This window comes from Parambassis ranga, chromosome 22 (genome assembly GCF_900634625.1).
Source record: "Parambassis ranga chromosome 22, fParRan2.1, whole genome shotgun sequence".
NCBI classification, from domain to species: Eukaryota; Metazoa; Chordata; class Actinopteri; family Ambassidae; genus Parambassis; species Parambassis ranga.
Genome location: NC_041042.1, coordinates 15238179 through 15261380, shown reverse-complemented (window position 1 = coordinate 15261380; position 23202 = coordinate 15238179). Strand labels below are relative to the sequence as shown.

At 41.5% G+C, this 23202-nt stretch overlaps 2 protein-coding genes across 2 annotated transcripts; both read right to left on the bottom strand.

Moving 5' to 3' along the window:
- Positions 1-13510: 13510 nt before the first annotated feature.
- On the bottom strand, positions 13511-15648 carry nkx2.1 (NK2 homeobox 1). Its single transcript, XM_028395670.1, has 2 exons — positions 15096-15648; positions 13511-14603 (listed from the first exon to the last, which is right to left on the bottom strand). Exons 1-2 carry the CDS (start codon positions 15463-15465, stop codon positions 13918-13920), a joined length of 1056 nt encoding a protein of 351 aa, XP_028251471.1. The 5' UTR covers positions 15466-15648; the 3' UTR covers positions 13511-13917.
- Positions 15649-21426: 5778 nt separating this feature from the next.
- On the bottom strand, positions 21427-22418 carry nkx2.9 (NK2 transcription factor related, locus 9 (Drosophila)). Its single transcript, XM_028396152.1, has 2 exons — positions 22259-22418; positions 21427-22007 (listed from the first exon to the last, which is right to left on the bottom strand). The coding sequence occupies exons 1-2, from the start codon at positions 22416-22418 to the stop codon at positions 21427-21429; spliced, it is 741 nt and encodes a 246-aa protein (XP_028251953.1).
- Between the last annotated feature and the right edge of the window lie 784 nt (positions 22419-23202).

Sequence of the window (23202 nt, the reverse complement as noted above, 5' to 3'; positions counted from 1 at the left end):
TATTTTTAAATTACTATTGCTGACATAATAACATGAAGCAGCAGCAGCAACAAAAGGAGTCCCCTATATCTGACCTCCACCTTGAAAAACTACAAGCTTAAAGCCATCTATTAACTGTTTTTTATGTCAAGTTTGTCTTTATTTTCACATTTTTGCCTGGCTCACCTCTCAAATTTATTTGTCTTTTATTAATTGTATTTAAATGTATGCTAAGCTCCTACTGCATACTGCTAAAAGAGGAGATATATTTAGTGTGAAAATTTTAGGAGAAGCCTTTGGTGGAAAAATGTTCCTTTGTTCTAGTGCTAGTGCACAAATTCCACACAAATATGCTGAGCTCTTACTATAGATCTGGTGGCTTTCATCAACTTGTGAAATATGAAATGAATGATACTCAGAGATGAAAATTATCATTTGGTTGTTCTTTCTCAAGTGAGCAGAATTGCACATGTGCATGTGATCAAATAAGTAACAATCAGACATGGCTACCCGTTGACTAGAAATGTGAGATTTCTAGCAGCGTTTAACTGTATTCGCCTTTCAAACAGGAGAAAGAATGGTCACTCAATTATAAGAACATTGTTCCTCTGACCACGGTGGACCGTGCAGCAGGGCATTTGGGATGGGAACCTGGCTACAATGGCGTATTTTTCTGTGTTGAGTGACTGTGGGAAAATCTCCCTCCTCTATTCAGACATTTTTTCCTTCTTTTCATATAATGAGGAGAGAGACTGATGAAGGCAACAACAGAAAAAAAGAACAATTACAGGCAAAGAGGAGGCACAACCACTCAGAACTCAATAATGCTCTTTAGAAGGGTTAATCATTTTAGGAAGGGGTCTGAAGACAAGCCTTTTTAGTTTAATTCATCTCTGGGGTGATATTTTTCCCCCTGAAACAGGAAGGGAACTGTAACACTTGACATGGTTTGACATGCTGAGCCATCGCTGAATGTTCCCACACAGCAAGGAGCTCCGAAATTAAAAAAACTGCTCATTTAATTTGTCTGGCTGCAGACCTGACAGCTTTTTTCCCCTTTTAACCAGCAAAAGGCAGGATCCAAAGTTTTTATAAGCTTAAAAAAATACATAATACACTTGATTACATTTGACATTTTAAAACACATTAATGGCATTTAACTGTTATTGTATGCTATATTAGGCACTCAAATCGTAATAAACTTTTAATTATTTTCTTAAATGTTGTCTTAAAACTTCAAAATAAAAGCAGACATGCACAATGGTACCAATATAAATAATGTATTGACATAGATTTTTTTTAATTCAGCTTTGGGTGTGCGGCAAGAAGTGATCTGGTTATTTTAAGTTAGCTATCATCTGCCAAAAATAGCAGAGATGCTTGTTGAAGACAAATTTTAAGGCTTTTCTCTACGGTACAATAAACAATTTATTCAGTATTTATCCAGCCGGGTCCTTACAACTGCTAAAAACATTAGCAAGAATTGTTATTAGGTTGCTATTAATTTCTTTCTCCTTTAAGTCCTGAGAATGCGGTCTTGGCAGGGAAGAGGGAGTTTGTGTTATACAGGAAACAAGGTGGTGCTGGCGGTGGAGGGAAGCGAGTGAAGAGGGATTGTTGCTGCCTCTTGCCTCAGTCACATCAGCCACCTGCAGGAAAATAAAAAGGTCCTGTCTGCTCAGTGCTGGCAGATGATGTTGACAGAGCATGAGACGGAGTAAAGGGCAGGCAGGAGGGTCAAGAGAAAAGAGGAGCACAATGTAGAAAAGCCAAGTGGGGACGCTTTTGTCTTTAACTGAGTGAAGAATGGTTGAATGTACTCCTTCTTTTGGGAATGAGCTTCCCACTGGTCAGCAGCTTTTAGATAATAAATATATGCTAAAACATTATGTATGTGTAGTAAATCCTGTGCATGTTGCCATGTTTGCTAGCTTGGTGCTGTACATAAAGTCCACTGTTGCATCAGAATCCTCATTTAAAACGTCTTTAGTTGAGCTTGACACCTCTCCTGTTGTGATAAATGCTGATAATGCTGCAGTATGAAAACAGGACAAGTAGCATGTTATTATGAAACATCTATATTCTGATTGTTTACCTGCACGTTGCTCTGAAGCAGCACAGCGTCTTGCCCTCTCCTTTTGTGCAGCGCTCACTGAAACAGGAGTGGGAGCTAAGGGATGGTTGCAGGCAGTGCTACTATTCAATTACAAGTACAAAAGTAAAAGGATTTTTGGCTCCCCAACAATGGGCTGGTGGACCGAGGCAGAGCTGAAGATGCATCTCTCCTAGTTTGTAACCACATGGCTCTGTGAGATAATGCACATTTTAACCTGTGATTGCAAAGGGAGACTGATCCATTTTTATTTATATATGTATTTAAAATTTCACACAGCCCTTAAGTCTAAGATCTAGACTAACTTCTTCTTCCTTCTCTGGTAAGGAAAATCATTCAGTGCTGAACAAAAGAGCCCGGTAATGGCTACAGTTTGGATCTGGTGAGCAGCCAAAAAAACCTTACCTTCATTATTCAACAACAAAAAGCACATTCAGCCATTATGGAGAATGTATCTAATGACCTGAGACAAGAAAATCTAAAACCAAACCCGACATGTAACGTCAGGGTGAGGCACAACTGAAAGTGATAATTTAACACAATCATTTAAGATGTATATTATTCACAGCTAATTACTTTAGATGACCATTAATGTCAATGCAGAATTTTATAATAATCCATCCACTGGGTGGAAAAACAGACAGATGTTACCATGCCACTAGAAAATAAAAAAAAATCCATTTAGTGTTTTCACTGCTTACCCAGCTCAGCCACACTCATATGTGATGAGGAAAACACTACTCCCCCGTACAGTGCAGCCTCCACTGAAAGTTAGCCGCATGAGGGTAGACAGGACAGGCAGGTTATTGCTTTAAGCCACTTCTAACTGTGAAGAGCGTTGATGATATGGACAAAGTGCTAAGGATCCTCATAAAGTTATTAACTGGCTTTTGTTGCTGCATACTGCCTGATCCTACCACATTTCCAATCAGCAAGAGGAAGACACAAGTCTGCCAGCACCCTTCAGCTTTCAGTGCAGAGTCAATCAGCTTAAATACAAGTTCCTTTGCATAGAGACATCCTTGACCTATGTGCATATGTTTTTATTTCATTATACGTGCCTCAGGTTTATTTATATCAGGATTATTATTAATAAATTAAATTATGAGCTAAACATTATAATGTTATTATTTTGTAATTTAAAGCTTCTGTTGTGTTATTTACAACTTGACCTTGGCTGATATTTGCTTCTTCATGCTGGAGAACCAAACATACATAGCAAGGTCTTAAATGACATTGCATGGTCAGCTCTTACATTTCAGGGACTGACCAAGTCGAGGTCCTCCTACGATGTCCTTGGTGCAACTGAGACAGTAACCAGTAGAGCCTAAACAGCTGAAGTGAAGTGCAGTGAGTCAGAGTGCTCCAATCACTCAGCAGTCTTTCCCTGAGAGGCTGTATGTTGATAGTTTCCTCGTTAAGTCGTCAGTCAGAACTATGGAGACCCTTATGAAACATGGCTGTCTGCCAGCAGCAGATATAATACTGAGCACATCATCAGATGTTTGTGATGGGTGGAACTGCAAGGTGCACACAGCACTTTGGGGAGTCAGGGAGGAAGTATTCCAATTATTCCGAGTAGAGGTCGTATCACTGCAAATATTCCACAAATAAACAGCTTTTGTTTTCTGGCACTTTTCAGCAGCGTAAAGCCACACCTGTACTAATCTGCGTTAGCTAGCATTTAGCATCAGCTAGCATATAGCATCAGTCTGAACACATCAACTGAGGGATGTAGGCTGGCGTATGATGAACGCAGCTCTCTCTGTCGCCCCCTGTAGGTCTAAACTGGGAGAGCTTATCGCATGGTCTGGTGTGACAACGTGATGTTAATGATGACTGTGCAATTTAAGTTCACCAATAGAAGGGAAGACAAAATCTTCCCCTTAAATCTCCGTGCTGTAGGCGAAACCCCTTAAACATCTTAAAACAAAAATCTTAAATCTTAAAAAACTCAGTGTGAGCAGGTTTTTTCTTATTAAAAGTAAATTACTTTAACTGCCTGATTTAATCAGCAAAAGTAGTAAATTAAACATATGATAAATAAAATGCAGCCATATAAATGTGAAAACAGCATATTTTTTATAATAACTAATAATAATCAAGTTTATATCTCATATGTTTATGCTTTAATGTAATTAAGTCCTACACAAAGGCACAGCTACTTAAACGTCTTTCCTTAGCTAGATCTAGTTGCATGGATCAATCCTGCTGATTGCTGTGTATGAGTGTGTATGAAATAATATTGCAGCATTGAAAACTAGTTTGGCATATTTCTACTTTTTACCCAGTTCCCAGACATGTCTGAGTCTGTACATCTGTCTCTTGGTGGTCCCTACAAATCATCTTGCCATATTACTCCCCTCCCCTCCCCTCCCCTGTTTGACTGCACCACCCCCCCCCCCCCCCACCGTCATCTGACTGCACCTGTCACCTGGGGGCCTCTGCCTACATTCAGGATCAATTTACATAACCTCATTTAGCAGTTCACAAATCAGAGCCATTAAGAGCTACTAACAGGAACTAAGGGTTCTAATTTAGCTTGCCTTTCACAGTGGGGAAATTGTTCAGTTCAGGCCTACAAATAAAGATCCAGGTCTTGGCTTTGATTGTTGATTGTGATGGTAAATGTACAGATGATTAGTACAGATTTTCCCCCTGTATTGATTTCCTGCCAAAACACAGCAGGCGCTGGTCCTGCACTGGGAAACCACTAGAAGAGGTGAGCATTAAGGGGAGTTTGCTGCAGACATTCATATGTACATATATTAAGGTTTTTAAAGGTAATAAAAGTGTAGTGTTTTTCAGCATGGCGTCAGATGCTCATACATTATTTCGAATAAAAAAACAGTTAATAAAGGAAGAGTCAGATGTATTTACAGTAGCTTCACATTGTAATTTTTGATTTCTTTCTGCACGTTTATGACAGCCGTGCAAGTTAATTTGAAGGTCTAGCTGAAGACTTTTATTTACGTTTGTGTGACAGTAGCAGAGCCAATTCAGAGCGGTGAATAGCTGAAGTCAAGAGCTGAAAAATTATTTTCAATCTGCATTCAATTTGGGAAAGATGGGGCTCATAGAATAAAGAGGCTGATTCAGATTCCCACTTGTTCACCACTAAACTTGGTGGCACAGCATTGTGAACGTGTGCTTTTAGGGACATTTTTTTTTAGTTAAGGGAGGGGGGGGGGGGCACATTTAACTAATCAACAAATCTGCACTCTTCTGACTAGCATTGCGGGCCCATATGTTTGCACTTCAGACTGTAGGACAGGGAGGAGGCTCTGCATGAGATGCATCCAGCCGCCTACAGATTTTGTCTGCTGCTGTTTGCAAAAAAAAAAAAAAAAAAATGTGATTGCATAATAACATCAGCCATCAGCAGGCGGATAAGAGCTGCAGTAACAGTGGGCCCATAGAGTTGGCAAGGTTTAGACCATGTGTGCTGAAAAAGACCCAGACGCAGGCATTGACTGTATAAAAAGCTTTTGGGTCATGTCACACACACATACACACACAAAAAAATGAAAATGTTTATGAGGTGTGATTCAGTAAAGTGGCCCTGTCCAGCTTTGGTCCAGCTCGTTTTTAGTCGTTTCACTTGAGGATAATTTATTACAAGTGTGCAGTGCAGGTCTATGTGGGGGTTGGGATTTAGCAGAATGGTGCTTGAAAATGCTATAGCAACCAACAAGAGGTTGTGGGCCTTTGGTAAAAAAGCGACTGGGGGATTGTGTAAAAAGAAGATAAGATAGCGTTGTGAGGGTGAAACGTGACATTTTAACATCACACAAGGACAAACAACAGAGTATGATTGTTCCATGTAAGTATACGTTTTAATGGTGGACATGGAGTTTTTCAGTGCTTAAGCATGACTTTAAAGACCCAGTTTAGCAGATGGACAGGACAGGACAGCATGGGACTCCATGGGTCTCAGCCTGAGGCAGATTAAATGCTTAAAAAAGGGGGACTTGGACAGCAGCCAGTGTGTTGTCTATCACTTTTTAAAAAAGGAAACAGGGGAGGAGACAACTGTTGTTGCTGTGTAGCCTAGACGAATTACTTTTAATGAACATGTAATTAATGGAAATAGACTGAACGGTTTCAAAGCAAACAACGATTCTAATTGATTTGCATTTCCCTTTTTTTTGGTCTCTCTGATTCCCCTTTGTCAGGCGTCTCTATTGATTACCCCGCTATGTGTATCGCTCCGCATGTGTTTTCCTTCATTAAGAGATAACGGGTTCCTGATTACTCCCATCCCTGGGTTTAATGTTGCTTAATGTCTACTTTGTTCCCGTGTCATGTCGGAGGGCAGGGGAGAATAATGTGAGGGTGGGTGGGCCGTTATTGGCCCCGCAGTATAAGGCAATAGTGGTTTGGGACCCCGGCTGCAAACGGGGAGGGTGGGAGGGGGGGGATCAGTGGAGAGGTTAGGAAAGCAGAACCTTTGGGAGCTGGATGAAGCGCAGCATGTGGCCTCTGAGCCCGATTCACTCTCACTTACACCGCTGTTTTCTGTTAAACTGCCATTTTACTAACACCCCCCCCCCCCTTATATAGGGCAGCAGTGGCAGAGCAGGGTTGTCCAATAACCGGAAGGTTGGTGGTTCGATCCCAACTCCTCCCTAGTGTGTCCTTGAGCAAGCCTTAAGCAATTTGCCTGATATTTAAAAAAAAATATATTGAGCTGCCCGTCAGATGTGCGTTCCAGGCTTTCTGACGGCATGTTAAACATTAAATGTTTAAATGTGCTCCGTGCAGCAGCAGCTACTCTTTGAGGATTAGGATATAAGCCTCTATTCTGTCGATTTCCGTTCATTTAGCCTGTAAATTGACCAAGTAAGAAATCACATAGGCTGCATCCTACTGAGCAATTCAGCCACCGGAATAACATACAGTGACAATTGGCCAAAAAGAGAGAGAGAACTACTGCCGCGTTGTGTGAACAGAATTGCATGTTAGCTAATTGTTAATTTAAGCGGCTCGCAGTAGCTAATTATGTCGGCACAGCCAAGCCATTTGCATGATGGACCAGCCACCTGCCTGAAGGCGCTGCCAGGGCAAACTATATAATTACTGAACAGCAGTGGGGCAATTTTTGACTGTCGCCCCTTTTGTGTCACATGAATTCCTCGTAATGACATATTTCATTAGGGGGGCAAATATCACCCCTCCTCCCGGGTGCCGAACAAAACACGCGAGTCTCAACAGGTCCTAATATACAGGACCTATTTACATCCAGCTCCACCCTGTGTTTGTATGACCCTGTAGTTATGTGCGTCTTTGCTGTGAGTTAAATGGACGCGCCGTGCGCCGTCCTTTTCTCAGCTCGCCTCATATATATATATATATATATAGAGAGAGAGACCGTGCTCTCGGGTTAAAATGGACCAGGCCTTTTCTGGAAGTGATTGCAGCCTGAACTCATTAAGCTGTCAAATGTCTCGGCTTTGGGATCTTGATTGCTTATTGTGTGTAGCAACATTCAAGGAATTTTTTTTTTAGTCTGCATGAGACGCACCCCACCATTCACCCTCACTGGAGAATGGACTGACTGCTGCTGGTGGGCTGTTGGCTCCAGGGTGCTGTTCCCACTGCTCAGAGCATGTGTTGAGTTTTATTATGTTTTGTAGCAAAGAAGGAAAAAACAAGTGCCAATATTTTATTTTATTTTTACACCAAGCAGCCAAGAGTGACCAAAACGCAATAAATAGCTCAGTAAAAATACTCATTCATGTCTGTTGTGCAATATAATTAACATTGTAATTGGATAATGACGTAATCGTGTATAAAAGAGGAGATTTGGAAGGCTCCTCTGTGCGTAAACCTGTGCGTAAAAGTACTAGAAACATTTCAAATCAATGTTTTGATGTAAAAGTTTTTCGAACTTCCTTGTAGTGCTGGAAACTATTTTTCTCCAGTAGGCTTTCACAGACATGATTGATAAGTGCTCTCATGATTGGCTTGCAGATCAGTTAAAAATCCACATTAGGTATTACCATTTGAAAGGGATAGCCTTGGACTAATCAGACCTTCATTAAAAGTGAGAGAAGTTATTGCCGTGGGCCTATAGAGCGAGCAGCGGCACCCGGGTCGGCCTGGAGGGTCTGCTGTTAACGGGGTTAGTGATGGCTCGTTGGTTTCTAAAGGACTCCTGCTGGTACTGTACACAGACATGACAACTCCGCTTTAGTCTGCTCCCCTTTAATTGGCATGTTTAACGGGAGCGCACACACAAATAGAAGAGGAGAGAGTGAGGGGGAGCTGTGCGTGTGTCTGATGTGCATACATACAGAGGAAATATGCTTCCAGTCTTTTCTAGGTCTCCATTTATTTGTTCGCCATGTTTTTCACTTTCACGTGTTTCTTCTGTGTTTTATGTACATTTTCAGGTGAGGTTTTGGGGTCACACTTGTTTCCCCCTCTGCCATTAAAAGCCTTTTGAACTGAGATACACGTGCACAACCTGTCGTACACGTGCTCAAGTTTCTATTTAAATAAGGACCTTCCAGACAGCCCCCACCCAAAAATAATAATCTGCATTAGGACAAGCTACAAACACAGTGAAAGTTTTGGACACTTGGCACAGGCATGCTTTATTGTAGTGTATGTAACTTCATCCAGGTGTGTGTGTGTGTATGCTCATGTTCTGGTTATGATGGTGATGTCTGGGGTTAATAAATATTTTTAGAAGTCAGAAGTGATGAAGGAGATTATGAATGATTATGGGTGACCTGCACTCATAAAATCAGCTAATGGAGACTTATAAAAGCAGGCTTTGGGGCAGGCATTTCAAAAATTGGTTATAAGTGAGATATTTTTTGCATTTGAATTGGATTTTAGGGGAAATGCCAGAGAAGACGTAGGTGTATTAGCAGCAGTATTTGGAGGCTTTGAGGTAACTCGATTCACTGGTAGCTTCCTTGGTGCATAAAGTAGATTTATAGTCAAACCCATAATTTACCTAACATGATTCTGTTTCTATTTAATCTTATTTTAACATGGAAAAACAACATTCAGTGCATGTATGCACATCTTAATCTCACACTCTGAACTGACAGGCAGCAGCTTGCATTAGCTTAGTTGGACACATCCAGGAAAGTACTTCATTAGTTTGGAGGAAGAGGACCTGAAATGGTTTGATTATGACTGCCAACACTGCCTGGCCTCATAAAGTAGATACAACTTTATAAATAATGTTTCACTTAATGCGTCTCCCCCTCATCATTTATTTGTCTGGCTGTGTGTCACAGATTAGTTTGAGTAATGATGTTAACCCAAATGAAGCCATGTTTATTTTCCACGTGTTCCATATTTTCTACATGATTCTGCAGCAGTTTTATTTGAAATGTTTCTTTAATGTCATTAAAAGAAACAGTTGGTGTTGAGGAGCTGGTTCAGCATTAAATATGCCTCTAATTTGTATAAATAGATTTGATGAACTGTCATTTGAACCCTAAAGACATTTAATATGTTCTAATCCTGTGTTCCAGGAGATTGTTGACCCCTAGCTGCCTGGTCAGACCGTCCTGTTTTGGAAGGAGGTGTTTGGATTTCTGACCAAAGCTTCATTTAAGCCTTTAAAGTTCCCTTTAATGTACATGTTTTCCTCCTGATGATCTAACTTCTTATGGATTTACATTTTTCTTGGCTTAACCCCATCCACACGCTCCATTTTACTCATTTAGAAGTAAATGTCTATGCAGACGATACTGTCTCATTACCAAAATAAAAAATAAAAAAAACAAGATTCAAAAGGTCTTGGAAAAAGTACCTCTCTTATTAAGATTATTCCCAACAATTGTTTTCACCAGGAGGACAATCAGGAATAAGACACCTATAGCTGCACCACAACATGTTGTCAAATGACGCCATTAATCCACTAATCTCACACACTACAAATGCTGTAATACTAACTTTAATCACAATATTTAGTTATTTATCTTCCTCTTCTTCTTCAGCTTCTGCTCTGATTTCAAAGTTTTTTCTTGTTTCAACAGTAATAATTGTATCAGATGTTATTGGGGTTCTGACTGTGTAAAACCTAATATTGGTATAACAGCAAGAATTTTGTGCATAACATATTGACGTTCAGGGACTGACAGGTGCTCCAGCAGCTTCCTGATGTCCACATCATTTAATGAAAGACCTGTCATGTCAACATTTCAAGCACATCTATTTACAAGTTTTTTTTGGCTAAGCCTGGAGTCCATTAAGTATGGAGCTTAAAATTCGCGTGTCCGATTTATTTTTTTTCTTCCTTTCCTCCGAGCTATGTTATTAAAATGAAGATAAATTGCAGGCAGTCTAGGAGAAAATTTCTTCCAAAGAAACAAAACCAAATGAACACCGAAGATGTATAAAATGCGCTTTGTTCATCAGAGGGAGGGAGAGAGAGAGAAAAGACTCCACTCAGCGAGCTCTGAATGCTGCATTTCACGACTGCAACAATTATGCTGAAAGGTCAAGTATTACAGCATCTTGCGCTCCGCTTTGCATGCAAAGTATTTCAGTTCACAAATGACCCTCGTTTGCGCTCTTTGCACAATGGCTTGAAGAAGCAGATAAACGTAGGACAATTAAAGATTTTTTTTGCTGCTACCTCACAATAACATTTACTAAAGGGGGTGATTGCAGTTGCTGTGTAATTGTCCTGTTTGTAATGCACATGAATGCTCGGGCCTGCTGCAATGAAATGTTTAGGAACTTAAGAAAAGAGGAAGGAGGAGAGGCTGTGCTAACAGAGGACAGTGCATTAGGAGCCGTAATTATAACATCTTTACACGGTTATTATGAATTATTATAGTCACACACACACAACACATTTCAGTTAATGCAGCTTTTCCTTATGACGTGTCCCTTTCAGCACCGCGGACAGCGCCCAAGTCATCCACGTGTTTATTTCATAATAAAAACAAACAGGTTAAAAACTGATGAGGCCGGTTTGAACTTCACTTCCAGCCATGCTCACACCTTTATATTTATCAGCCGATACACAAATCAACCCAATCTTTAGCGTCTTAATATACATATTGAGATATGATCTGACTGCTAATGATTTGTTTTAACACATATTTTGTTTCATGTAATCCGTGAGGCTTTTATTTTGAAGCACCAGGACGCAGCAGAAATAAAATTGCTAAAATATGCTATTTATCATTTTATATCGATAGGTGATGCATTTTCATTTTATAGAGGTACATGTGCACAAAATAAATGAGCTACTCTAAGATGGAAATATCGAAAAATATAAATTAAAGCGCATTTTAATCATCTGTTTTTTAGGACTTTCAAATATCTAAATCATCTTTTGCTTCTTTCTTTGTGAACTTATAGAACCTCGACCTCTCAAACTTTAGTCGGTGCATGGCTTAACATTCGGATAAAAATCACCCAACTAGTCACTAACTCAAATATGATTACCTTGAGATTAGAGACTAATTGCTTGGGGTTCATGGAGACAGCCCACCATAAAGCCAGGAGGACTTGGGGAGTTGCACTGTGGGTTTCTACAAAAGAGAGCGATGAGAGCACACACGCTTCCAACAAGTCATTCTCAACAGCTACAAGCTCCACACAAAGACCACACACCGCGCCAAAGACATGTTAATGTAATCCCAAAGTTCTCACTTCTCCTCTGAACAAAACCTGCCCTGCAAAATACCTAATAGAAGATAGTCCCCGGTGCTGCTGAGATTTCACTTAAAAGTCCACAGAAGGGTTTTTTTTTTTTAAGAAGGCTGCCTGGTGGCCTCAGACTGGGGCTGCGTTTGGCTTAAACGCAGTCAGACACGTTATCAGAAGAAGCGAGGAGAATTTCCTTATTTTGTGGAAATCTACATTTCCTCAGGTGTGAAAGTTTAAATGTCAAAAATCAGTTTACATTGTTATAGATGTTTTTAAAGTGTATGAGGAAAAGCGCTGCTGCTGAGGACTTCTGTGCAAAAAAAAAGGTCCATGAGTTACGTTACGCAGCAGGACGTATTACAGGCTGGATGATGTTAATGCGAGAAAACGCAATGATTCCAAATCAGAGACATGATGGAGTCTGGAGGGGAAGAGGAGTTAGACACAAACAGTTCCAGTATTATTTTTCTATCATACACCTAGTTAAAAAAAGATGAAGCTGCGTGTTGAAAATGATATAAAGCTAAAAAAAACTCTAAAAACCGGTTTCAGGTTCAACTGTGCAGCTTTTAAAAAAACTACTGAATGCGTTTACAGAGTGACCCAAGTACAGAAATGATCCTTTATCTTAAGACAATATGTTTATTTTATTTTATTTATTTTTAAAAAAAATGTGTGCTTCAGATCTTCACTTTAAACCATCGGCATCATTTTTATAGAAATAAAACGTCAGATGAAGCTGAACGCGATCAATAAAAGAACCTTTTATATTAATGTATTTTTCATTCAAGCAGGAGAGTATCTAATCCAGACGGAAAGTATTTCAAATTATAGCTATATCACATATGACAACACGGAATTGGAAACGACTTATTTCAGCCGTAAATCACCTGTCATTACTTCCGTCGCTTAGCAACCACATTGTTTACTGTTTAAGACCTATAGCTCTATTAGAACGGCGGGAGAATAGCCTCTAATGATTATTATAGCTTTTATCAACTGAACCTACACCTAAAGAAAAATACATGATTGGTTTTGTTTGTTATTAGGCGCGATTTAAAAAAAAAAAAAAAAAAAAAAAAAAAAAAAAAAAAACAAACAACAGACGTCTGACAGTGTGAAGGCCTGAAACAGGCATCACCATCATCTGTGGAGACATTTTGGTCCTTTCAGCCCCCCCTCCCTCCCTCCTCAGCTGATTGATTATTGATGAAGCGTATAGCTGATAGCCCCGCGCCGCCGGCAGTGCGCCTCTCACGGTGCAGGCATTTGGAAAAAAAAAGAGAATGGCACCGCGCTGTTTGGTCAGGGATTTGATCGATAAGCTGCCCTTTGAGCAGCGTTTGTGTTTGATGTTAGGAGCCGACAAGACCTCACCTTTCTGACTCACACAGTCAGCATACAGAGAGGGGAAGAAAAAGCAGAGAAAGGCTGAGTTTATCTGCAGGGCATGCTGAGAGCCGCGTCTTATGTGCCTCAGGCCTCAGTGTTTAACTGTCATAGAACTGAGAGCCTTTAGAATTTACTTTTGTCGCTTTGCCAAATCTAGATTAAACAATATCCAAATGTAATAATAATATTTCACAAAAAAGTTTAACTGTCTTGTTTCCATAATTTATTAATAGGACGGTTTTGTAGTAAGTCAAATATCTATATAAGTTACAAAGAAATAAAACGTACAAATACCAATGAAACGACAACAAACCGGCAATAGCTTCAAAAACTTTGTACAACAAATATCTAAAATCCAAACCTTTTACAGAAATATACAAGCTAGATCTACGGCTTACATTAAATCCTATTATTATAAACCAGAGTCATCACATGTGTGTTTGTGGAGCGGGGAATGTAACAGGCTACAGCAGTCCTGTTTGCGTCCCTGTTCGAGTTCAGTTCAGTTTTTTTCCCCAACTACGCGGCCTATCAGACTGCTGATTCCTCTTTGTCTCAATATAATTTACATAAATAAATCCCAAGACTTTCACATCCGTAGTTTCTGGACAAAAAGTGTTTGTTTTTTCCCCCACAAGTCACATTTCCTTTCAAAAGGAGAAAATTCAAGCAGAGTTGCACCGGTTTCACTCGGTTCTTGTTCAAATTGCGCACATTTACAGTGGAACCAGAGTGTTGACAGGAAAAAAATGTCTTTTTTTCTTTAAATAGAAGGAGATTTAAATCATAGCCGGAGCCTCTTGTCACCACGTCCTGCCGTATAACAGGGCCGAACACTGCAAGGCCGAGCCGTACTCTGCGCCGGGGGAGTTGAGGTGGGAGAGGCCGGCCACTTGGCTCTGCAGCGAGGGCGGACTGGAGGAGTGCGGCGCCAAATCTGGGGAGTGACCCGTGCTTCCCACCTGCTGGCTCTGATGCTGCCCAAGGCCCGACGTATTGTTGGGCATGATCATGACATTGCCCCCTTGCTGGTGGTGTGTCTGTGCGGAGGAGGATGTGGGCGTGTGGCCGCTACCTTGGCACGGCTTGCCGTCCTTCACTAGCACCGGCACAGCCACCCTCCGCGGGGACTGCTGCTGCTGCTGCTGCTGCTGGCAGGAACCGCTGTCTTGCTGCATCTGCTGCTGGGAGGCTTTATCTTTAGCCTGCCTCTTCATCTTGTATCGGTGATTTTGGAACCAGATTTTCACTTGGGTCGGGGTGAGGTGGATCATACTTGCCAGGTGTTCCCTCTCGGGCGCCGACAGGTATTTCTGCTGCTTGAAGCGTCGCTCCAGCTCGTACACCTGCGCCTGGGAGAACAGCACTCGCCTCTTTCTCCTCGGGGTGCTGGACAGAGAGCCCATACCTTTACCAACATCTGCCAGGGAGCTGAGGCTGCCCATGCTGCCCATATTCATGCCCGACGAGGAGCCCATGAAGCGAGAAACTGAGAAGAAAAAAACGTAAAATTTAAAAACTGATTTTAGCTGCAACAAAGGTGAAAAATAATTCGATCTTTAAAGGAAGAAAATTATATTTATTTTGGACATTCCCAACGTTAAATAAACCATTTATTAATTCAAACTGCAACATAACATTCTCTGCATCTGATAAAGTGGCAGGTATCCACAGAACCACAGTGAGTAAAAGTTAAGCCAGATTATAACCCAAAACATTATTATTGGATTAACTACATCAACGAGCTGACGGTGGATAATAATGTCTGAAATAAATGCGCAACAAAAAAGAATATGTGTGCGTCTGTCGTGAGACTTTTTCCAGATGTTCCACTGTTCCACATTTAATCCGTAAAGATACGCTGTAATTTTTCTCCTTCTAAATGATAAATAATAAGAACATCTAAACTACAGTGCGCATGAGAAGTGCCATGCACATAAAACCGCTGTTTCAGGCAGCACAGGTGCAGGTGGATACTCACTGGTGGAGAAACGCGGATCGGGGTTGGCTCCGTACCAGCCCGTGGCCGTGGCGCTGCCCCTCATGCCGTCCTGGTACGACGGCAGGTCGCCCATGTTGCCCAGATTGCCGTTACAGTAGCCCCCCATTGCCGTGTGTGACAGCTGAGAAACACCTGCCGCAGTCATGTGGTAAGCCGCAGACACAGTCCCATTATGGCCCATGTGGTGCTGCTGCATCGCCGCCGCCTGAGAGACCTGCGGCTGCCGGTAAGAAGTGAGAGGTGCCCCCAAGTTGTTATTCTCCATACTTACTTTCTTATAGCTCTCCTCAAGGGGACTCAAGATATCGGAAACAGAAAAAGGAGTCGTATGCTTAGGGCTCATCGACATTGTTCTGTGGCTGGAGAGGGAGAAATTAGAAGGCAAGGCAATCTCTCCTTCTCTCTCTTTTTTTTTTCCTCTGGCCAAAGCCCCTCTGGTTCCTGTTGTCTCAACGTCGATCCTGGTAGATGAACACGTAGGAGAGCGCCTCAAGTCCGCCTTAATTGGATTGAGTGGGAGCTCGGTGCTGGCTTTGGTTTGTTTTAGCTGGGTGCCAGGTTTAAGGCTACCATCAGAGGCGGGGCATCGGCAACAATACAAAACAGCTCTAGCCTCTTTCGCCTGAGCGTAATTTCACTTAGAAGACATGTGCTTCCCCTCCCACTAACAATAACATAAGCGCTGTACATGATCAGAAATCATCCATCCAGCCATCCCGGCGGCTTGCGGGCGCTGTCCGAGCTCTGCATGCTGCAGCTGCCTCATTTGGAGTTGGCGACTTGTTGCTGATAAACACGCTGCAGTCTGCACCTTGGGATTGCAATGACCACAATACACTTTATTAACTGTAGTGATGTTTACGAGGGCCTCTTGATGAAAGGAGGAGGCCTATATGGACTTGAGAGTTGGAGAACCACTCCTCAGTTGAACTACTGACTTTTAATGGCCATGAGAGGCCTCCAGTGATTGCAGGATTGTTTGTGTTATGCCTTATCGTACTCAGACATGCAAAAGTGCACTTGCGGGGAGGGAAAATGACTGATACTGATAAGTAAATAAATACACATCCGCGTGTTAAGTGGCTGCGTAAATGATTAACCCCCCCCCGTTTTTTCCCTTTTGATATCATTGGACGCAAGCAGCGCCGTGTTACCTAAATTCAGATGCACACTCTCGTCTAAGAGACCCGTTTTTTTTAAAGAAAGAAATAGTCTGGAGTAGGAGAGGCTCTCATGTGAAGTTAACGGCGTTCAAGTAGCTACTCTCCTCCAGCTCAACGCCAGGTAGCCCATAGTAGCATCTTGCCTTAATGCTCAAGGAGCCATTACACTTTAACTCAATCATTTGGAAAAAAGAAATTACGCAGAAGCAAGAGACGATTTTTCTGATTTTCAAGAAATTGTGCATTAATTTAGTCCACTGTTATTTATTTTTTTATTTTTAGATACTTTAGGTGGCTGTCTGCACATTTCACCTCTGAATATGGACCGATTAGTATTATTGTTATTACTATCAGTGGGTATTCATATATTTGAATCAGAAAATAAATATGAATATTGGCACACAGCTGCCTCCTCCAGTGGGTCTGTCTGTTTTAATAGTTAGCAGTAGTGTATTATTCCGGCATGTTCAGTAAAGAAATGATCAGGCTGTGACCATGTGACAAAACATTTAAATCAACAAACAAATGTCACCACAATCTGAGCAAATGGCCAAATCTAGGCTCAAACAAAGCCCTGATGATAATTCAGTGGTGCAGCAGCAGCAGGTGCCACAGAGGTCTGCAGCCTGCAGGTCGAACCGACATCACCTTAAAGCAGCACAGCGTCTTCTGCTGGCAGCCACTCTCCAGCCGTTTAAAATATATTATTATACTTTCTGACTTTATTTCTTGTAATAATTATGCTTCCCCTAAAATCAACAAGCACAGTGTGTGTGTGTGTGTGTGTGTGTGTGTGTGTGTGTGTGTGTGTGTGTGTGTGTGTGTGTGTGTGTGTGTGTGTGTGTGTGTGTGTGTGTGTGTGTGTGTGTGTGTGTGTGTGTGTGTGTGTGTGTGTGTGTGTGTGTCATGCAGATCACGGGGATCACCGGCCACAGTTGTGTATTCCGCTGGCTTCACGGCTGTCTGCAGGATAATCTGTGCGCTATTTAAGGAGCTCTGTATACTTATATCCGCATCACAACAGCACTGCTTGATAATTATCTCTAATGAAGCAATATTATCACATATAGTCCAAGGCTAAATATTACATCTAGAACAAATTGTTTGTATGATAGTCGTGGTGCGTCAGTGGCAGGCTATATAATCGCAGGCAATTAAAATTACTGCTTCTTCCTGCATCCAAGGTAAATCTTGCTCATGCGTTTCTTAATTATGGAATTTCGCAAAGGCATTCTTAATCATCTAAATCAGTACCTTTTCCCTGTTCTGGCACACGGCTATTATGGCCAATTAGCAGTAATTAGTCCAAATGTTCGGGCTAATTCCTCAGAATAATGAGGACACTCTGAAGTGGCTGAGCTTTTGTTATCGAGGCTGCACGTTGTTGTTTATGAACTGATTGGATGCATGATATAATCCAAGAGAGCAACTTCAGACAGGGGAATAATAAAGGCGCGCAATAAAGATTAAAAAAAGGAAGTTACTGTTGTTATAGCTGATCAAAAAATACAAATATTTTTATTGTCCACAAACAGGTTTGGTGCAAAATACACCTCGAATATCAAAGAATTAGTTAAATTATGGTTAAGAAAAGACATAAAGATGCAGTTTTATATACATTTGAACATATAAAGTGATGATTTTACGCTGAATATATGCTCCCAGAAACCATGTGTGCCATAAAACTACATTAGATTCATCAGTGCGCATGCTCATACTCTGAGGAACTTTTTCTAACTTTTTCCTGTTTCCATTTTAACACCTGTTCTCCCAGGAAATAAGCTGCAGGAAAGGAAAAAATAGAAGGTGAGAAGGAGGTGACAGAGAGGGAAAAGTGGACACTTTGTGCCCCTCACATGAGACGTCAACTGATGGTGACCTCATGAGTTTTTCAGCTGTCAAGTGTGAGCAGCAGGAGGTCACTAATTAATAATAATAATCCCTTGTTTCCCCTCTCCAATCATTTTTTCCCCAATCATCTCACAACAACATGGAAGTAGACTGAAAATCCATGTAAAGGAGGAGAAGTGACTTTGAAACCCTGCCACACGACCTTTGGGCAAACGCATGACGTTACATCACGCAGCCATAATTATGTCACCGCGGGCAGCCATATTTTTTTGCACTCAATCAGAGACTGCAAAGTAGCGCAGCAGTGGGGATTCAGAGGGTATAAAAAGAAGGTGTTTTTCAGTGAGGCACGACTCCTAGTGGACTAACTGGGGTTCTTCATCCAGGAAACTAACCCCACCCTGTCCAAAGAGGGCTTCCACACTGATACAGTGTGTTATAACGTCATCTAGTGGAGAGCTGGGTCAATAAATCCCATCAGACTTGGACAGAATTAACTAAAGTTCAGACAATTAGGTGAGGCCAGCATGGTTCACCAACCAGACAAGCTCTGATTTTACATGCAACATATGATGATTATGTAAGAAGAATTACAACTTCATGGGTGCTGCTCATATTTATGCAAATATAACAATAAAATCCCCTTAACCTAAAGCTTATGTATTTCCAGATTCAAGATTCAAAGTGTTTATTGTCATATGCACAGTATAGAAACTGGTTTCCCTGTAAAATGAAATTTTTACTTTGCTGCTCACACTGAATGCCATAAAGGTTTAAGAAAGACAAAATAGAATAATTTGCAAAAGAGCAATTTATAGAGCAAAAAAAAAATGCAAATAAGTACACAAAATATAAACTATGGAAGTAATGAAGCTATACACATATAAATGTGCATAAATGTGCACGTGTGCTACATCAGCTGCAAATTGAGCAGAAAATGAATCAGTGCAAAAACTGTCAGGAGGTAAAGTATTGTACATGTGCTATTGGATATTAAGGCGCATAAAGAAATCACCTTAATATCCAATCCAATAACTGCACATGTTACAGTGATACGATCTGCAGTTCTACTCTTTACACTAAAGTATTTTCAATATTTTTCCAATATTTGGCATAGAGGTTTTGGTGAAAATTAGGACTAGTAGCACGTCTGAATACTTCCTGGAACACTCTATGGTACTCCAACAGTTCACATATTTTCAGTGCCTAGTTGTTTGTACTGTAGATGTCAATTTCTTGGTATTAAGTGCTGTGAAGTGCTGACTTATTTTCTGTGTAAAGACGGGGTTAAACAACTCATATCTGAAGTGTAAGCATTGAGAAATCAGAGTGTGTGTGGCTTACCACTGTGCACTGTCTGGCATGTTGGGTCAGCCATACCCAAAACTTGTTTAGTTCACACACCTCTCAGCATCATTACATTTGTATTAGATCACGTTGTGTTGTCTGGAAGCTACAATATGTCTTCAAATGAAGGCAAAAATGTGTTTGCTTTGTGCACAGTGAAGAAGTTAGTTTCTTTTTGTAACATTAGGACAGAAATACTATGAAGTTTTTTTTTTACATTAACAGCTACAGTCTACAGCAAAACAAAAAAGCGTCTCTTTTTTAATTCAGATAAAGCTTCAAGAGTTTAAACTGTGACAGAATTTCTGACTCTAATTGCAACAACTTCACAAAACTCCTCCTGTGGCCTAGTTTATATGGACCTTATAACTTCCCAGAGGCCCCAGAGCAGGCCAGTGAGTAAAACTATAGGATGGGTAGGCTAATACCAGCCCATCCTTTTCAGACAATTCTTCTGACCAACTTAAAAAACCAATGGCAACCTCTAAAAGCCTGTCTTTGTCACCCTTAAACCCCGAGATGCTCTAAAACACCATTGTGCAGTTAAACCTCATAAATTTGTCGCAGGGACTGATTAAACATCACGGGAATTGAAACACTAAAGATTTTGTCTCGGTCCCCTTTTGGATGAGGGACAATGATCCATTCAGAGGGAGACACCCAGACAAAAAGAGTGTTTAAGGGGAGATGCAGCGAGCTGAGGGGTTTGGCCAGTCCCCTCCATATGTGATACAAGGTGGCCCCAGTGAGGGGGACAAAGGGCCAGGTGACAGGGACGATGGGCTGCAGGGTCACAGGACGAGCAAACAACATTATAGGGGGCGTGAAAGCAGAAGATCCCCCGTCGTCGCTGATGAAAACTTGACATGATTTTAAACACCGAGGCATATTTTCATGATGGGGGGTGGACGCGCCTCCTCAGGGGGGGACGCTGCAAATGAGTCCTGTAGTGTAGGAATATCCAAGAATTTATCTGTGGTTGTGAAGAATCAAAATATCACCATATAACTGCAATAATAGATGTTTTAATGACTCTTTCATGCTGTTTTGTTTTGTAGTAAAATATGGGAAATTCAATAAATTAAATCTGCTTTTACTCCCCTCAAAAAAATCCCATCCTCTACACACACACAGCAAGATTTCTAGATAAAGCTAATAGCTGTTTGTCCTGCTTTCCACAGAATAACAAAAGTTAATTGTAAAAGTGAAAAGCAGCTCAACAACAGGGTGCTATAGTCAGAGAGGCTGTAATGTTTACTGGGTATTCTTATGCTTAACCAAATCCAGGCCTTTTTAGAGGTGATGTTTGCTCAGCTTTTGGCTGCATAATTAGTTTTCATTTTACATTATAAAAGCCTGTTGGGCCCCTGTCATGGCCTATTATATATTTAAAATTCTACAAATTACCAGTAATTTTATTGTAAAAAATCCATTTGCATGAATTTAGTTGGGCATCTGTTGGTTTTCTCCACTTTTATTTAGAAAAAAAAATAGAAAGCACACTAGACTGAAACGTATCTTACAAAATATGAGAGATTTTATTAATAATTTTGTTCACAAAAAGAAACAGTTAAAACTTTAAACAGTCTCCATAAAGACAACAAGTTTGTTTTTTCCTTCATGTGTTCAGGCTTTGCTGCTTTTACCGCCTAATGCAGCTTCCTGGAGCTCATTTTTAATTCTTAACACAAATATTATGTTTAAAAAAAAACATACAAATACATCAACTTCCAAGATAATTCAGAGTCTACAGGCTACAGCAGTAGTACAAGGAAATCTTATCATTTTAAAAATCGTCACATACACACGAAAAATAATTGAATAAAATGTGCAAAATATTTTTTCTCCTATAGTGAAAAACTAAATATTTAAGTAGCTGGAACATTTTCAGAACATTCAGAAAACATTTGATGCCGTTCTAAATGAGTCTGTGCGCTGGATCCAGGCCTTCACTTGAAAGCACTGAAATGCACTGAGTCGCTCCAAAAGTCCCTCCAGGCAAATCTAGAAGCCGTCCCGGCTGGTGGGATGTGCTGGTGGTGGTACCTTGGAGGCAGAGCGACCGTGGAGGGATGCTGAAGAGGCGATGGGTATCCTAAAGGGAAGGGGACCGCCTGAGAAGGAGGAGGTAAGCAGCCTGCCCTCTCCGTGTCAATTAGACAGGTGTGAAAAGGTTTCCCGTCCCGGACCAGGATTGGAACAACGACCCTGCGCAGCACCGGCGGTTGCGGTATTTCCACATCCTGCAGCGCTCCTTCTGTTCGGCCTCTCTTCATCTTGTAACGGTGGTTCTGGAACCAGATCTTCACCTGGGTAGGGGTGAGGCTGAGGAGACGCGCCAGTTGCTCCCTCTCCGGGCCGGAGAGATAGCGCTGCTGGCGGAAGCGCCTCTCCAACTCCAGGGTCTGGGCCTTTGAGAACAGGACGCGGCGCTTCTTGCTTTTTTTGCTCCTCTCCGGCTCCGAGTCTAAGGACGAGTCATCCGGTTTGGTGGAATCAGGAGAGGCCTCGAAACTGCCTTCATCGGAAGCTGAAGAAATAAATACAGCAACAAGTTAGATAAAATACAGGGAAGGTCGTGCATTTTTGCGCATCTCTACTCTCCTTGCATCTAAATATAAATGAATCTGTATGAAGCACCTGCACCATGAGACATAATTCTAATATTACAGTTCATTTCTAACAGTTAAGAAGGAAAACCATCACTGTTTAATATTGCAGGGTAAGACTGAAAGGAGGGCCATGATCATCAGGCTGTCCTGCTTTTACGCATGAACTTACACATGCAAGGACTCCGATCACAGTCGATCCAGGAGGTGTATGGAGAGCTGGAGGAGCAGGAGGAGTAAACCGGGGAGGACCGCGGCGCTGCCTCCACATCCTGCTCAGGCAGATCCAGGATGCTCCTGACGGAAAAACTGAACTTGGTCGGTGCAGCCATGGCGTCCTCGATCGCATGCAAAATCCGAGTTTGTTTTTTTTGCGCGAAAAGAAGCAAACACTCGAAAAAAATCCACTTTACGCACTGTCCAAACAGCGAACGTGCGCACTGGGCTCAGTGTTTACACAAACAGCACTCCATAAGCTGCAAACACAAGGCTGCTCGCTTATAAAGCCTCCTCCTCTGCTGAGTACCTGAATAGCTCGAGTGCCGTCACCCAATGATGGTTTAGGTGTGGCCTAAGAAAAAACCCGCTAACAATGAGCAAAGGAAACACTCGTCATCATTACAGATTCGTCCCGTATCGTCAAACTGGGAAACAGATAATGGTGATTGTTGGAGCTGAATCACGTCTTGGGTGGCAGCTGACAACAGAGCCCGTCCCATCATCAACCCCCCCACCCCCCTCCTGTCGCCCCCCCCCCCCCTTTCCTCCCTCCTCCTCTCGTCCAAACAACATGTCCAATATTTGCATACAAAGTGAGCAATTAGCGTGATGCCTGCGAGTTGGTTTAACTAATACACCCATTAGAGGCGTATTAATTGCAGGCGTGAGAAGTTCTGGGTCTCTGCAGGATTCCCAAACATCCACCCGGTCTGGACATGTTTAGGAAATGGTTTTAGTTTTTATTACTTTTCTGGATAATTCATTATTCATTTTTGATTTAATGACTAATAACATGGAACTTTTAATAAACCGTTTCAAAGCGCTCTTAAGTCATGTTATCAATAGGAGACGTCATAGAAATATTTTTGGATAGTACTAATTATAATTAAGTTGCTG